Source organism: Acanthopagrus latus, chromosome 3 (assembly GCF_904848185.1).
Source record: "Acanthopagrus latus isolate v.2019 chromosome 3, fAcaLat1.1, whole genome shotgun sequence".
Taxonomy (NCBI): domain Eukaryota; kingdom Metazoa; phylum Chordata; class Actinopteri; order Spariformes; family Sparidae; genus Acanthopagrus; species Acanthopagrus latus.
In genome coordinates, this window is record NC_051041.1 from 21,764,131 (window position 1) to 21,781,910 (window position 17,780).

The 17,780-nt window shown below is 42.1% G+C and overlaps 3 protein-coding genes across 4 annotated transcripts; 2 read left to right on the forward strand and 1 right to left on the reverse strand.

Moving 5' to 3' along the window:
* Nucleotides 1-317: 317 nt before the first annotated feature.
* On the forward strand, nt 318-3,094 carry marcksl1b (MARCKS-like 1b). The gene is made up of 2 exons (XM_037094035.1): nt 318-636; nt 1,660-3,094. Exons 1-2 carry the CDS (start codon nt 550-552, stop codon nt 2,221-2,223), a joined length of 651 nt encoding a protein of 216 aa, XP_036949930.1. The 5' UTR covers nt 318-549; the 3' UTR covers nt 2,224-3,094.
* Nucleotides 3,095-5,010: 1,916 nt separating this feature from the next.
* On the forward strand, nt 5,011-13,169 carry LOC119016666 (probable histone deacetylase 1-B). Of its 2 annotated transcripts, none has more exons than XM_037092758.1 (12): nt 5,011-5,178; nt 7,094-7,206; nt 7,698-7,815; nt 7,908-7,982; nt 8,401-8,539; nt 10,365-10,506; nt 10,601-10,693; nt 10,786-10,894; nt 10,983-11,363; nt 11,458-11,613; nt 11,696-11,741; nt 12,260-13,169. In XM_037092758.1, exons 1-12 carry the CDS (start codon nt 5,154-5,156, stop codon nt 12,285-12,287), a joined length of 1,425 nt encoding a protein of 474 aa, XP_036948653.1. In that variant the 5' UTR covers nt 5,011-5,153; the 3' UTR covers nt 12,288-13,169. The 2 variants fall into 2 exon arrangements, with proteins under 2 accessions (XP_036948653.1, XP_036948652.1); XM_037092757.1 differs by lacking the exon at nt 5,011-5,178 and adding an exon at nt 5,964-6,188.
* Nucleotides 13,170-13,459: 290 nt separating this feature from the next.
* On the reverse strand, nt 13,460-17,214 carry eif3i (eukaryotic translation initiation factor 3, subunit I). Its single transcript, XM_037092759.1, has 11 exons — nt 17,058-17,214; nt 16,535-16,627; nt 16,330-16,417; nt 16,135-16,200; nt 15,858-16,007; nt 15,230-15,357; nt 14,932-15,042; nt 14,644-14,733; nt 14,429-14,502; nt 14,117-14,209; nt 13,460-14,003 (listed from the first exon to the last, which is right to left on the reverse strand). The coding sequence occupies exons 1-11, from the start codon at nt 17,058-17,060 to the stop codon at nt 13,922-13,924; spliced, it is 978 nt and encodes a 325-aa protein (XP_036948654.1). The 5' UTR covers nt 17,061-17,214; the 3' UTR covers nt 13,460-13,921.
* Nucleotides 17,215-17,780: the final 566 nt, after the last annotated feature.

Consider the following 17,780-nt stretch of genomic DNA (forward strand, 5'->3'; position numbering starts at 1 on the left):
TAGAAAGAAATGGACACATACAGTTATACATTGATAGAAGGAGAGAATATAATTTGATGTGAAACATGTTCACTTGTTATCCTGATGCCATGCCAGTGTTGTTTTTCACTGGCATGTCTGTGAAACAGTGAATTCAGTGGAGCTAAATTGGTTTCATTGCTGGGGGTCCGCTGGAGGGGCGGGGACAATTAGGGAGTCAGGGGTGATTGGCCAGAGCTGGCTAGACTTGCCCTTAGACTGCGCGGTGATTGGTCAGACGTCGGCAGGTCCCGCCCACGGGTGGCGCCTTGAACCTGCTGTATGTTGAAGGGTTGCGTTCAACCAGTGTTGAGTTTAGAGGGTCTCTCTCTACCGGGGTGACAAGTCTGAGCATAGGAGCCACCGAGGGGACGTATCTGCCGTTAGAAGAAAAAAAAAAAAAAAGCCACACTTTTCGTCGCTTCACCGCTGGATACGTAACTCGACCTGGGGTTGGATTAACTTGAAACCACTCTTTTTTAGTTTTTCTTTTTCATTTGCTTTAGAAGACACGTAAACTCACCGAAGACAATGGGATCCCAGGCATCCAAGGGAGATGTGGCCGCGGAGGGAAACGCTGCTGCCGCTGATGCTGCAGCTGTGAAGACCAACGGACAGGTAATTACACCCGGCCAGGTCCCTTTCACGCTTTTCAAACGAAGGGGGATGAGTTGAAATTGACGAAAGTTTAATTTCTTGTCCCGAAACATTGGTTTAAACTGAATTCAGACGACGCCGAATCGATGAAACTTGACTGTGAGGCTGGTTTTGGGCAGGTCAGGTGGGGCTCGTAGCATCGCTGCCTCCCGCTGATGGTGCTGCTCACTGAGCAAGTTCCCCCCCTCCAAAAAAAAAAAACTACTAAAATGAGCTAACATGTTGTTGTTGTTGTTGTTGTTGTTTTGTTTTCTTATTTGACATTCAAGTTTAAAAGCCAGTGTGTGTTTATTTGTGACTGAGGTTTCACCCAAAATCCGCACAACGTGTTTGACAGCGGCAGGGCTCAAAGGGGGAGGGGGGCTGCTGGGGCGCACGTAGGCACTCAGTCCACTACTCCTCCCTGTTAAAACCCGAGCCCGACGGTCGACTGTCACCTGCTTTATAAATACAGCATTTGATGGGATGAGTCACACTTAGTCACATATTTGGTACTTTAGTCCATCAGTGGCTCATTATAAATGCAAGTTGATATTATATGTTAATTACACACATCAAGTGACAGAAAATAGACTTCACTTGGGTACCAAAGGAGGAATTGGATTTTTTAGGCTGCTTATTTGAGTGAAAACCGTCTATTGCGAGTGTTTTCATTCTTCCGTCGATGGGCTCCAGTCTCAGTCTTTGTTGAGCCGACGTCTGTCTGGTATCTTAGGCGGTCCGTGAGGCGCTACCGCCGCCTATCGCCTGATTAGGGTACTGCAAGGCGTCGCCTCCGAGCCGGGGCGACACGGTGGTTAATTGATGAGCACGACGATGCTCTGCAAAGAAACGAGTAATGTGCATCTAAAATCGATTCTCTGTGTAGTTCATGCATGTGCAGACAGGTTTTTGACTGTAAACTTGATTTTCTGTGTGAGAAGGCGAAGCTTTGCCAACCCACGTCTCATTGTGTGAAAACCTGTTCTTTTTTTTTTTCCCCAGGAGAATGGACATGTGAAAACCAATGGCGATGTCTCTACAAAGCCTGATGGTGATGCTGCCGCCACCAATGGCTCCGCTGAGGCAGCCAAGGAGCCTGAAGCGGCTGCAGGTGGCGACGCTATAGAGCCGGCGCCTGCTGCTGATGGAGAGGCGGCCAAACCTGAGGGCGAAGCTGCCACCAAGGAGACCCCCAAGAAGAAGAAGAAGAAGTTCTCCCTGAAGAAGTCCTTCAACTTCAAACTGAATCTGAAGAAGAGCAAGAAGAGCGAGGCCGTCAAGGAGGAAGCGGCTGCCGCCACCCCTGCCGCCGCCACCCCAGCCGAGGAGAAGCCCGCCGAGAATGGAGCCGCTGCTCCTGCAGAGGAGGAGAAAAAGGAGGAGGTGAAGGAGGAGCCTGCCGCTGCTGCTGCAGCCGCAGCCGAGGCTCCAAAGGTAGAGGAGGCACCAGCTAAAGAGGAGGCCCCCAAAGAGGAGGCCAAGGAGGCAGCTGCTCCGGCCCCTGAGGCCACGAAACCAACAGAGGAGAGCAGCTCGACCCCCGCTCCCTCTGAAAAGAAAGAGTGATTGTACCTGTAGCTCACAATGAACTGGGTGAACTGTTTTTCAAGAGAGAGAGAGAAAATTTAAGAGTATATATATATATTTATATATATATGTGTATATGTATACATATGTATATGGATATATGTATATGTAAATATATACACATGTATGTGAGAGACTCCTTTGACGTGCCACTTTTCGTCATGATAACAAGACGACAGACTAGATTCACTAGATCACTTCCCTGGTTACTGCGCGACATCTGGACCTGGACTGAGTTTTAGGCTGTGGGCTGGTCGCCATGTGGAAAATGGATTTTAATGGCTAGAGTGCGAGCTAATGACACCATGAAGTATAGACAGATGAAGGATGGATGGAGAAGGAGGGAGTCAAAGCATCTTTCCCCTAAAAATCTGCAGATCAAGATGCCTCCTTGCTGAAGGAATGAAGCTAGATGAGATACTAGGACACCACCACCACTTGAAATGACTGTTGAATAGAAAAAAAAAAAATGAAATCAGAAAATTAAAGAGACTCGCCAACTTTTTACATTCCTATATTTTAACCCAAATTTGAAGTATTTTGTGGTGTATTATAGAGAACCATCTTAAAGATTCAGAGAAGCTATTACTTGTTTGTTTAAAGAAAAAAAAAATAGACAACTTTGATTTTTACCTTACTATGAAAAAAAGAACACTTAAGCTTGCTATGTTCACTGTTGCGGTTTGATATGAAGCAGAGTTGTTTATCTGTCGTGTGTGAGCCTGAATCTGCTTTGTCTCTGTAAATACATTGGACTGATTTCTGTTCTTTATTTTGCTAATGTTGACAGATGTTACTGGTTTTATTGTAAAGTTGATAATGGTAAATAAATGTTGGTTACCTGCCCGTTCATGTGTCTTTATGATTATTCACATCATGCATCACATTGTGTTACACAGTGTTCTGTAATGAGAGGGACCGGAGCCTGTTTCCAAGTATTTATAGCACTATAGTGTCAAGTAACACGCATTGGCAGCGGTCCAGGAGCAGCGGAGTTTTATTACATTAGGGATACACAGTTTTTATTCATCTAATTATTGTAATGATAGAAACTGAAGAGACACTTTAAAGGCTCATACTCCATTGACCCTGACAGGTTACATGGTTTTAAAGTCTGCATTTATGGGACAAATGAAACCATGAAGAAAGAACACAAATTGGTGCAGCTACTGCAGATCCATACATATTTGACCTGAAAATACAACCTCAAGCGCCACAATTAAACTTTTGAAAGATGTAATAATACGTTATTTTTACAAGTGAATGGTTTAATTTAATTCATATGCAATACAATGCACCCTTTATCAGTTGAGCACACACTGGGGTATTACTACTACAGCCTCCTTGGTGTGGTATGAGCTGTTGCAAAATAGCAAACTTAAACTCAATTTTGCCATATAAGTGTCACTTCAGAGTTCAGTTTTCCACTTGACACACTGCAGTTATATCACAATGGTCACCTGTGGTTATGAATGCACACGTTACATAGTTTATGACATCATAAACAAAAGGAATCATCCTTATTCAATACGTGTAATTAAGACATTTTTGAATTTCATGTGGTTACAGTAAATGGCAAGACACCTGCACACTACAGTGTGGGTAATATGTTTTTTCAGTGCTGTATTTGCATCAGTTACATCCCGGAAAATCTAAATAGGCCAAACTTAGACAACAATAAAGTTTTATTCCACTAATTTGTGTAATGATCAGCCATTATTGGTCTGGTACTCACACTGGCTGAGCTGCAAACACACGAATGAAAGGACACTAACAGCAAAAAAATGAAAGCGCAATCCGTGTGAGATTCAGTGACGCTCCCTCCACACGTCACATGGGTCACACTGTGACAATAAACGGCCACTTGTTCCAAGCTGATTGGCTTGGAGGTAATTGAACACACCAACACTACTGTGTTAGCTCCAGTGACCCCTGGCCCTCTATTAGTCTGAGATCAGCACCATTACCTACGCCCTCCTCCTCCACCACCACCACCACCACCAATCTCTCAGCCTTCACATCTACAGTATTCCCTCCATTTAGAGGAGCGGTCCTTCTCTGGGCGAACTGACCTAGTTCACATGGTGATTTGATGAGTTGAGATCTGAGCTACATTTGGACCCGGCCTTCAAACAATTATGAATTATTTAAAGAAAGCTGTAGCTCCAGATTGATACTGCTCTCTGCTCTCCAGCAAGATGAATATTAAACCTCAAACAGATTTATTTCATAACAAGTGTCTTTAAATGACAAGCAAAATCAATAGAAGCCAAACCCACACCTACATCTTCCACGTCTTTGCATTGTACGCTGGCAGCAGCAGGTCCAGTAAACTGTGAATTATTTATGTCTGCTCCACAAGGAGTTAACCTTTCCAGTGTACATTCATTACATTTGTTTTGTTTCGCACGACATACTATACATGAGATCCTGTGAGTGATCCGCTCAGGGGTGCAGCATTTCTCATCGAGCAGCGACAGGGTCTGCAGAGATTTGGAAGTTGCAGCGAGACACCAGTGAGCGCACACTGACCTCTGGTGGACAATGTGTGGAACTCCACCAAGCTCATCACCTTTTGTTTGGTTTCCCAATTTGTTCCAGTCATTTTGAAGAGACTGGGCTGATTGCTAAGCCTGCTGCATCAATATGCATAATCAGTCTCATTGTGCACAGCAGTGTCAGCCAGGACAAAGAGTGCCGACTTGACCCACTTTTACATTGTCTGCATCATTCAAATTGTGTTTTTCAGTGTGTTTTTAAATGTATAGAATTGCTAGAAAATGCATTTGTACATGCATACTGGCCTTGAAATCATTCACAGTTGAGAAAATGGAGAAGGAGGGATAAAATGCTGTTTTTGTTTTCAAAGGGCTACACCTGGCTCCTTCCTGTCCCATTGTGACGACAAGATGAAACAACAAACGGCACATGTCGGTAGGATCTCAGAGGATGTGATCCAGACTTAGATGAACATATTCTTAAATTACATTAGGCCACTAAACCATCGGTAAATGGGGAGGAAATCCATCTAAACCTGATATATTATATTTTATGGCTGACAAATTATGCATTATAGGCATGGCAGGCGGTATCAAACTGCTGGTGGTTTTGAGTTATCATGCATCAATTATAAGGTAAAATTTAAAGGTTAGGGTTAAAAAAAAAATGACCTGCATTGAGTTACATTGTATGTCTAAACCAATTCAATATTTACTTTGTTTATATGTGGCGGACCCTGCCACATTTCTAGCTTCAAACTGTGTTCTGGGGACTTTTTTCCCTCTGAGAAAAGCTTGTTTATTCACTTATGGAAAACAGTCATATTCAACTAAGACTGTGCCCCTTAAAACAAATAAGTAAATAAATGATAAAAAAAAAAATAATAATAATCACAAAAATAAATAAATAATGGTGTTACTGGTGAGGTGTGGCTGCAGGAAGAAGCTACTGCTTCCACAACCTGTGGAAGTGTGATCTTCTCTTTTGAATAACTTTCATACAACATAAAAGTGAGCATCATCATTGATCACAATCAAATGGACTTGACAATGAACTCTATTGACTTGTGACCTCCCTGCAGAGGGGGGCAACACAGAAGAAGTTGTTAATATGTCACCAACTGATAACAAACTAATTATCAATTGTGAAATGACCTAAAAACTATTTACTGCGCCTCTACACGACAGAGTGAAACACAGAGCACCCGTGCAGCTGTACCAGTCTAGACACTGTCTGGTTGTAGCTGCAACCTCGGCGGTCGCTGGTTTGTAACACCAGCACATCCCAGTCGGGCGGGGAGAGCCTCTGTGATTGGCTGAGAAGAGCTCAACGCGAGCTCCTCGGTGGTGCAAGAGAGGAACCGGTGGGCACGGAGCTGTGGGGTAATTGGTGTAAAATGGCGCTGTCTCAAGGAACAAAGAAAAAAGTTTGCTATTACTATGACGGTAAATATCCAACGTGTGCTGCACATTTTACCTGTGACAGGTGTGGTCTCGAGTGCGTGAAGACGTTCGAGGAAATTTGACATGTATTCCTTCCATAAGTGTGCCGTGCGACCAAGCTAGCTAGCCGGTGTTAGCGTGCTAACGTTAGCTTGCCCGATCGGCTAACTAGCCTGTTTTAGCTACACTGAGCTCACCAGATGTCAGGTTGAACACGCACGTAGGGTTACATCGCCCGGAGTTCACCTCCGTTTTAGTGTATGCAAAAACCGGTCAACGTTACGTTGAAACTATTTAGGATTTGTGCACGTGTGGTAGTTCGGTCATTGTGGGTACTGAGGAGCCATGAAGCTAACCGGTGCTAATCACACCAGTGTCCCCCCAACTTCATATCAACTTCCGAGAAGTGGGGACCGCTGCAACCTTTGACAGGTTGATTATTTAGCGATATTGTTGCGCAAATGGGTGAATCTGTTAGATTATAATGATTTTCCCCCCTTTCTGTTGTGCATAAAAAAGCGAATGCTACATATGCAAGTGTAGAAATCACAAATTAGATGGTCGAGTTATTTGCATCTTTTTTCTCAATGTATTTTTTTTTTGTTATTTGATTTCTGTCACTGAGAGTAAATCCAATGATACATCTGGACCCTGTATGCTGTTGACTATGTAGCTCTGGTATCTTATGAGTAGTATGCGGTTGGACATTGAGTGAAAAATGTGTGAAACAATTTGCGTCAAAAACTGACGTGCATTAGATGAAGGGCAAACTGAGAACTTTGTGAAAATTGAATGGAGTTTAGCATGAAATTGTCTTCACACATCATATTCAAAATGCATCATGACTGAAGGGTTTTTGAGCCAATGATGTGATGTGACATTGTCTGGGTAATCTTTTTATTTCCTAGGGGATGTGGGGAACTACTACTATGGCCAGGGCCATCCCATGAAACCCCACAGGATCCGCATGACACACAACCTCCTTCTCAACTATGGACTTTATAGGAAAATGGAGATCTATGTGAGTTGTACTACTGAATACAAACCCCCTACACTCCACTCTATACAGATATTGTATGTGACACTATGCTGCCACAAGAGAAAATTGCACCATCATTTTTTAATCTTTGACTGAAACCGTTTTCCTGGTCCTGGATTTATTTATTTTGCTTAGGTGTGTAATGTTACGCATTTTCATCATGACCTATTTGGCACAGGCTGTCGAGGTCTGTATGCAACATATTTCAGATGCAGCCCAGAGGTCTACTAAGTACAAGTCTTACTAGAAGCGTAGTTTAAATATAGTCTGCATGTACGGAACATACATTTAGAAGTGTGATTTCCACCCTGAAAGAGTTGACAGTTTCTTAGTCGCTGACTATCACATAGGAGTTTTTCATAATTGTTTGGCTGTCTTAGACCTGACTAATAAGACAGACGTTTCAATTAGTTGATAAAGAGCGACCCTTCAGCTGTCACTTTCTCCATCATTATCTTTCCTTCTGTTTCCAGAGACCACACAAAGCCAGTGGTGAAGAGATGACGAAATACCACAGTGATGACTATATTAAGTTCCTGAGGTCCATTCGACCAGACAACATGTCTGAGTATAGCAAACAGATGCAGAGATGTGAGTGTCATCTGATTTTCCTTCAATGTACACTGAAGTATTCTCACTGTCCACATCTATTTAATCTTCTCCTCTTGTTCTTATGCTCACAGTTAATGTCGGAGAGGACTGTCCAGTGTTTGATGGTCTGTTTGAGTTTTGCCAGCTGTCAACAGGTGGATCTGTAGGTATGTCATTCCAACCATGCTGCTCATAAGGCTCCAGCTGCACCACTTTCATAGGGAGTGACATTTATGATACAAGGCCAGGAACTGGAAATGAATCTGAAGTGTAGTTATAATTCAGTCTTAAATAGTGGTTTCAAAATGTCTTAAATTTTGATGAGTTTGTTTTTGATTATTGACTAAGTCAAACTAGAATGATTTCCTGCCCTGTGATGGTCTTCTCAGCGGTGAATATGTCAGAAGATGCTCAGAAAAGCTGTACTGGATTACAAGAGGCCCATTATGTTAATGTAATGTTCAAAAACATACAAATGATCTCCACTACTATTTTTAATTAATGGGAAACAACCATAGTTCTATCAACACGCCAAAATCCATTGAACTCCTGTTGTAATTGTGCTTTTTTCATTCCGTCTTGTAGCTGGTGCACTGAAGCTGAACAAGCAGCAGACAGACATCGCCATCAACTGGGCCGGCGGACTCCACCACGCCAAGAAGTCGGAGGCCTCTGGCTTCTGCTACGTCAACGACATCGTCCTGGCCATCCTGGAGCTGCTCAAGTAAGCTGCTGACTTATCTTGCTGCTGTCTTAGCCATCAGGCCTTTTACCCATCTGGCAGGTTTTAGTTCTTTCGGGCCCCTGAGAGAAATTTAGAGCGCAGTTTTAAAATGGGGATTAATCGGACTCCATTTGCATCTGCTATGGAGCTTTATTTGTGAAGCGTGTCTGTTCAGGCCAAATTCTGTATTGTTTCGCTTTTCATATTCTTGCAGTGTTGATGTCTTTTTAAAGATGCTAATTAGAGACTTGTTATGCTCACTTTTTAATCAGTCAGTAGTATCTTTTCTAAACAAAACGGTCGGTTTATGTTTGAGCTTTTGCCCATTTGTAGGGCCCAATAAAATCAGTTTTATTTATTTTTTTCCCAATTTCCGTTTTTTCTGTTTTTAATTTTTGGGAATCCCATTTTAAAAAAAAAAAATTTTTACCTTGGACTTTTATTGTACTACCAAAAATGGTGTGTTTTTAATGTAAATGACTGAAATGTACACAAATTAGATAGAAACTATAGATTATTATTGATAAAAGAAGAAAAAAACATTAGCTTGCACATGTAGTTTTAATGTCCCTTTCATTTATTGATGTAAGTGAAAATAACAACAATAGTAAAAACAATAATATATTGTGGGGCTGTACAGATAGGAAATGGACAATATTTCCACTTCTATTACAATTTGATATCTTGATATACATGTCCAGACAGTAATCCTTTTCAGTCTCGTTGAACATGCATGTCAGCCAGATTCCCCCGTTGTTTTCTGACTCTGGTCCATCAGCTATTAATCATCATTTATTCTTAATTACCAATATTCTGTTATCCTATTACATTGTTATACATGTAGAAAATTATGTTATCCATGACTGAACCATCTCTTGCATCAGTTCTCTTTCCTTGTTTCTCACATGGGTTTTGGACAGTATGTATTTTTATGCTTCCAATCAACTGACAAAACAAATTCACCTGACACACACAAGTCATTCAGGAACTGCTCGGCTCTGTACTGAGAGGTTAATGTCGAGTTTCTTGTTTTAATCAGCCAATTCCGTGATTCTGTCCACAAGTCTGTGATCGCGAAAATCACAGGGCCCTTCATCTGTCTGCGTGGGCATTTATTTGGTTTAAAATGGTCACACAACATTTCCACTTTGCTGTTATTTGGATTAGTAGATATTAAATGCATTAAATATTCTTATATACCAGGAATTAATTGTCTCATCCATTTTAATGTATGGAAAAAATACATAAAGGAGACTGAATTGCTTCGTTAAAGTGCTTATTTCAGCTGATTAACCTTTTAAGTCATATCAGCTGACTGTTTTCTACTCAGATATATCTCTGGTAGAGATGCACCGATCTATCTGCTGAATGTCAGTCTCAACCAATATTGGCCTTATTATCTGCTGTGAACCTATTGGTAATTGAGATGACATTCACAAATTAACAGTTTCAGATGCCTTTCAAATCTGATGGGTCACATCAATTTGCGCCGGCACATTCATGAACCGTTGGCTTGTGACATTCCTGCAAATGTAGGTTATGAAATTCCAATCATTGAGCGGGTAGTTATACAGCAGACTAAATGGGCTTTCGACTCAGTTAGTTTAAAATAAAATCTTTCAGAACAAAATCTTAAAGAACACTGTACACCGTAATTCATAAAATTTAACATCAGCATCATTCCAGAATTTCACAATTGGTGCATCTTTGACAGAAAGATTACATAGTATAGATTATATATAGATTTCTGTTGGTGTTATTTTCCTGTCACGTTTAATTGAATCAATATTAAGCTGGCATTTAACTGAATTCTCTTTCCTCTTAGGTACCACCAGAGGGTGTTATACATAGACATTGACATCCACCACGGTGATGGAGTGGAGGAGGCCTTCTACACCACCGACAGAGTCATGACTGTCTCTTTCCACAAGTATGGGGAATACTTCCCTGGCACTGGAGATCTGAGGGTTCGTTAGTTTGTTCTCTTTTTTCTTTTTAAGATCATTGGAGTGTCTCGTGTGTGTTTGGGATGTTACTGAGTGAGCTCTGTAATGTGTGTAGGACATCGGAGCTGGAAAGGGCAAATACTATGCAGTGAACTACCCACTTAGAGACGGTATTGACGATGAGTCCTATGAAGCCATCTTCAAACCTGTAAGTGCTTTTAATTTTAAGAACTGTCTAATCCTCACAATCAACCTCTTTCAGAGCAGTGTTGTTAATGTGTGTTTGTGTCTGTGTGTTAGATCATGGCTAAAGTCATGGAGATGTACCAGCCCAGTGCAGTTGTGCTCCAGTGTGGAGCTGATTCTCTTTCTGGAGACAGACTGGGCTGCTTCAACCTCACCATCAAAGGTAAAACCACATTTCACTCTCCACAACAATGCTCAAAGTTTTTCTCTTCTTTAGAGAACTTAATGTGTGTGTGTGCGTGTTCTTCAAGGTCACGCCAAATGTGTCGAGTACATCAAAAGTTTCAACCTGCCCCTGCTGATGCTTGGTGGTGGAGGCTACACCATCCGCAACGTGGCACGCTGCTGGACCTACGAAACCGCAGTAGCCTTGGACTGCTCCATCCCCAACGAGCTGCCCTACAATGATTACTTTGAGTACTTTGGGCCTGACTTCAAATTGCACATCAGCCCATCCAACATGACCAACCAGAACACCAACGAATACCTGGAGAAGATCAAGCAGCGTCTCTTTGAAAACCTCCGTATGCTGCCTCACGCCCCTGGCGTCCAGATGCAGGCGATCCCCGAGGACGCTCCCCACCCTGACAGCGGAGACGAGGATGAGGAGGACCCCGACAAACGCGTGTCAAGTAAGAGACGTACAGATTTAGTCAGACACACACAGAGACCAGGGATGTTCATGAACTGTCCCTCTTTGTTAACGTTGTGTGCTGTGTGTTTCAGTCCGGGCCCACGATAAGAGGATAGCCTGTGAGGAGGAGTTCTCTGACTCTGAGGATGAGGCGGAGGGCCAGGGAGGAGGCCGCAGGAACGCAGCCAACCACAAGAAGGCAAAACGAGTGAAGAAGGAGGACGAGAAGGAAGGAGAGGAAAAGAAAGGCAAGTCTTGTTCACAAGTAGAGCTGTTATTTGTATAAGACCAAACATCTTCATAATAACAAGTTTTGTTTTTGCCTCCTAGAAGTGAAAGAGGAGGAGAAGGAGGAAGAGAAGATGGACACATCAGGGTAAGAGAATTGCATTCAGTAATCCCTTGTGTCAGGACCTTTGTCCCTCCCTGCTGGCTTTCCTTCTTATGTGTGTGGTGTTGGGCTGCAGCTAACAATTATTTTCATTTCATCAGTTAGCCTGCTTACTATGCTCATGATTAATCGAATAATTTAGTCTGTAATATGTGAAAAATGCTCTTAACAATTTACCAGAGCCTTGAGTTTGTCCAACCATCAGTCCAAAACCCAAAGACTTGTTTCGTTGTGCAGATGTCTGCCACTTTTACATGACTTAAGAGGTTAATCAATAATTATCAATAATCAGTAAACTAATCCATTAATCAGCTTAACTGACAAGGACTCATTGCTGTTGTAGTGGTGGGTATAAAATAGTTATGTTATTAGAGACTCATTGATAAGATGGTTAATACTGAGATATTTGTAGGATTGGTCAAAGCACCAGCGTGGGTCCTGTAAAACCTTCAAGATCAAAGCTGTTGAAAACAATTAAATTACCATTACTGTTTGTGTTTCAGACCAAAAGAAGAGGTGAAGACAACTTGAGGTCTTGCACAAGGAGAAACGGATGGTTGTACTATTGTCCTCAAGCCCCACTGATTCCTCTAACTGTCCTGCTGCGAAGAATGGGACCTTTTTTGTATTCCTGTTTTATTATGTGTTCTTATCAGCAAACCTGGCTTACACTGTATTATTTGCATTTGCTTCCAAGCTCAGTGAAGCACCAGTTGAGCGGTTGTTGCACAGATGCGGCTCTAATTCTGTTTCTGATCTGTTAGCCGAGAGTAAACTCCACCCAACTGGAGCTTTAATGAAGCATTAAAAATAAATGCCATGAATCCTCTGCAGCTGCTGTGTGAACCAGGTCTGCTTTAATGTGAAGAAAGCCACCCAAGTTGTTACTGTTCCTATCATGGCATTTTACATTTAAACATGTTTGTGGGGCACGTGTTACAAAACCTGCAGAGACGTAGATGACCTCTAAGTCCAGTGCTCACATGTAAAAAAGGCTTTTCTTTTTATGATACTGTTAGAATAACTAGCAAACTGCTGTTCGGCTTGCTGTGTTAATTTATCAGTGAATGCATGTTTAGAATGATCTCGCCTTTAGCATGTACATATTCCAGTCCCTGATCTCAGCTCAGTAAGTTATTTTAAATCATGAAGACACAGTATGTCCCTTTAACCCACCCTGCTATGGATATCTGGTCAGTGTTTTCTTCCTGCATTGTTTGTATGAAGTATGAATGAATGGTGTGAGCCTCTGTTGGGAAGTGAATGACTTGTTTTAGATATTTTGTACCATTATACATAAAGATGGAGTGAGCTGGTTAAATGGCGCTCTGTATGTGGTTGTTTGGAGTTCTATCCTTGTGAAATGTGCATTATCATAACTTTGATATAAAAATAAAAACCTGATCAACTTAATTTTCTCATGAGGTCATCTTTTATACAATATTGTAGTTGTAAAACTGTACTTCTATTAGATTGTATTTTCCAGTGATAGTTTGAGATGTTTGGTATCAAGTGTTTCAAACAGTAAACTGTTTCAAAGTATCAAAGAATTTACACCATCACAAACTGGCTAAATTAAACAATCCTACCATCAACAAAATCCAATTTAATGCTTGTGCTATTTTTTTTTTCTAGCCAGTGTTGGTTTTCACACCAAATTATGAATTGTTGCATGAGAATTGCACAGATCACGCAGACATGACTTGGATTAAGTAATTTTATTGTAAGTTGTGGTGGAATGGTTTACAATAGAAAATTGACTTGTAGAATTAGATTAAATAAACTTCAGGATTTAGGAAGTGTGGGTGTTTGAGTCCAGTCAGACCGCTTTGATGATCCAGGGTACAAAAAAACCTGCTTCTGATCCCACCAACAGTTTCCAAGTGGTCAGAAAAATGACTTTAAAACAACGTGTCACTGAGATTTAGTCGCCTCTTCTGACCACTATTCCTTTATTAAAAGAAATGTTTGACAAGTATACAGGGCAAATTTAATCACTGGCAGCAGAAATCTTTAAGTTTGCCCTGTATGCTGATATGAGATCAGATCTGATGACGGGAAGAAGGTGAGGTGGTCAGTCGACTGGAAAAACACTTTAGTCCGTTATTCCTTCTTCCTGACTGGGCAGAGTGTGATGTTAGTTGAGGCTGTGGGAGCCTGATGGTTTACGCCTCCAGTTCAAAGTCAAAGTACTGTGGGTCAAAGTAATGAATCCTAGTGTATCCGTCTTCTCCTCCACTGCTGTAACTGTAAACAATAACCACAGAACAACAAGTTAACAGTGATGTATAATAAGTCATTGTTAGTACATTTTAGGGCAGTGTATTACACAATAATGTGCAAGTGCACTCATCTTTTACCTCTTGCCATCTGGGTGGAAAGCCACACAGTTGATGGGGCCAAAATGACCTTTGACTCTTCCAAACTCCTCTTCATAGGCAGCGTGGAAGAACCTAAGGATAGAGAACAAAGTCAGGTTACCACTTTAAAACCTGAAAAATGTTGGCTCTTAATGTAAAGAATTGTATACATAGTATACAATTACATCTAACCTGTGCAAAGCATAATGGAAAATAATGGAACACTGCTGCATCAAGGCATAAAGTTTAACTTAATGTGGGGAGGGGGTACTTTATTGGCCTTTAGTAACCCTAAGATACACTTTTCCTCACCTCGCTTCAAACTTTCCAATCCTGGTGGACGTGGTTGTGACCTCCATGGCCTCCTGACCGCCTCCCATCACCACCTGAATCACACAAAGAGTTCACAAGTTAGTGAGGAGATGCAATTTGCCTTTGGGAAATATTAAGCTGCAAAGAAATGTGTATGTGTACATGCTTAGCACCAACTGGTTTTATTATGCATTACTGTGCAAGTCTTCACTTACGTGATCCATAATGGGGGAGATGGCAGCTGAGTTGACAGGTCGCTCTGTCTTGAAACTCTTGATGTGATCCATAGAAGCAGAGTCAAACAGCTGAGAGGAAATACAAGACACACAGCACAGTATGATATTAATACAGAGTAGATCACAATACAAATCTGATTACGAATACGTGGATTATAAATACACACCAAATTATTACTAGCGTTTTATACAACAAATACGGCCATCTACTGGCAAGCTGTCAGGTTCTGGCTGTGCCAAAGGACCAGCAGAGTAGACGGGTCTCACCTTGGCACTGTTGTCCTTGGAGGCAGTGATGAACATTGTGAGATCCACTGATGTCTGGATGTCATTGATCTGCTTGGTGTGCTCCTTGACCTTCTTCAGGATTTCTCCAGACTGTCCAGAAACCACACAGGCACATCAATCAACTCGTCTGTTTCACATTTGCATGCTTTAATGTATTCAGTCACTCTAGTATACCGATTCATATTTGCTACAAAACTAATAATGTTTCCCATGCTAGTTGATGTGTTGTTTTGGGCTTCATAATCAATATCAGATGTGTTTTACTAGTCATAGGCACCTTGGCACTGAACTGGTTGATCTCTCCGTTCTCGTGGCCGGCGATGACAAATTCCCCCAGAGGTCCCCACACAGCACTGGTAATCTTGTAGTCGCTGCAGGGTACCGACAGGTAGGGCTGGTTGTCCTCTGCCGAGGGAAACAGAGAAAATCCCTTATTATACCACCGAGAGGAGACTGCTGATGAACATATTCTCTGACAGCTGTGCAGAGGTAAACACATTTTGGCTCAGTTTAGTGCAACAAAACAAATCATGATGATTTCTGAGGAGAAATATTTTACTTTTTATCAGGAAAAAAAGATGAATTACACATTTGCAAAAGTATGATATTTACCACTTTGTATGAATTAGGATCAGTAAGTATGCATTTCTTGTTCCAAAACATAGCCACAAATAAGTCACTACTTAATTGCAACTAAGAGCAATCAAAGCTTTATAGTACATGATCTGAAAAGTTAAAAAAAGATGTTACCAAATTGATCTAATGCACGTTTAACATTGTAATGAACTCCAGGCAAATGCTGAAAAAAGCCAGATGCGACTGCCATGTTTCTGCACTCTGATCAACAACTTCCTGTTCAACAAATTAAAGTGGCAGCTGACTAGAGTAGTCTGTGCGGTATGTACCAATCTGCTGTGGGTCCCTCAGGTCAAAGAAGTTCAGGTAACACTGGTAACCCATCTGTTTGTCTGTAGAGAACATGATGATGTTGCCGCTGAAATCGAAGCCGCACGTTCTGACAGCAGAGTTGGTGTGGAGCAGGGCCAGCTGTTTGCCTGTGCAGCACAGAGGGACAGAGGCACAGGTCAGTAGATGCAGGATCAACCCCAACCTGTTCCTTGAGTCTCTAACTCTAACTAACTGTATCACATAACACAGACTGTTCACCTGGTCTTTACCTACCTGTCTCACAGTCCCAAAGTCGACAGCTGTTGTCGGCCGATCCTGTCAAAACGTTTTTAGTGTCCCCTGAGAGAGCAAACGTTAAGGCGGCCAACATGTATGACACCAGCAAAACACACAGCACAGACAACTGAATGCAAGATCAGCCATTTTATTCGCCTGAGATAAAACGAAGTACTTCTTCAAAAAGGATACAGTCACAGTCAACACACCACACAGCTCCTGTGTGTCCATTGTAGGTGCCAAGCCTCTCGCCATTGACAGAGTACCACACATTGGCTACCTACAGGAGAAGACATTACACCGTTCACGACTAATTAGTTAATACCAAACGATCTTAAATGTGAAATAAAAAGGAGTCAGAAGTCAAAACGTCAAATCTTGTTAACCATAAACTGACCGTGTCTTTAGCCACAGAGAAGAGCAGGTCTCCCTCTCTGTTGTACTTGATTTGGGTGATGGACCTCTCATGGCCCTGGAGCAGGATGGGTTTCTGTGGAAAGGAAACAGTGCACATCAACATCTGGACGGTCTTACCGATTTGGTCAACTAGAGGCGACATCTGTTATGCTCTCTACTGAGCAGTCCACTCACTGGAGTGTTGTGGCGTTTTTTAAACAAGGAAACATTTTGGTGAAGAGGTCTGTGATGTAAAATACGCTGTTAATGTTAGGTTTACTTCTTTGCCATTGAAGGAAGGCACAGAGGGCCAGCTCTAACAGCTGTCAGGCACCGGTATCTTACATCACCCACATAATGCAGCTAACAGTAGCCTAACGCTGGCTCACTCGGAAGCTAAGCTAACGTTAGCTCTGTAGCTAAAGATGCTAGCTAAACTGGAGCTCGCAGTCTCGACAAGAGGAGGAGCATTGTTCTGAATAAGATATAACTTGTAGCAGAGTGTCACCGAGGAATATACGAACCATTTTTCTCGGTTAGGTGTCGCCACTCAGTCCAGTATATTCAGTGCACCTCCCGTAAAGAGAGAAAGGATGAACACTCGTGTTTGAGGCGCCGGAGCCGCGGCGGAAGAGGAAGGTGACGTACTTCCTGTGTCAAAAGGCAAGATGGCGTAAGGGCGCCCTCTCACGTTACTGCCCCACTATACCACGAAGTGAGTGTCTACAAATTGATCCAGACCACAATGCACCTGATTCACACGATTCACATGAACATCAGTGAGGTTAAAAACATCTCACGGTAGATGGTTTGGTTCAGATGTGTGAGTGTTTTATCGATTGTGACAGTAAACCAGTTGTATTGAGATAGTATGGCGACACAGTGAGTTCAGTGGACTGCTGTGCTGCGGTGCCATTGAGTGGTTTGGTTGACGTCCTCTATCGGGACTGCCAGGGAGTCTTGCCCTGTGACATGTATTTAAATAGGTTTCAGCATTTTTGTTATGTAGGAAGGAAAATAGCATTGTTTTGCTGTCTCAGTACAGCACTGTAAGTGGGCGATAAGTAATGTTAAGGCAAACTCCTCTGCAGACTCTTGACCTGAGGAGTTGGCCTCTCTGTGTTGTCCTTTAAGGAGAGATTGTTTTGTCTCTTCCATAGACAAATCTCTGCATTCCTGCCCGCATTGAGCAGCATAAACTACATTACTCTCTATATGTCTATGTCCTTTACATGGAGTTTCTGCAT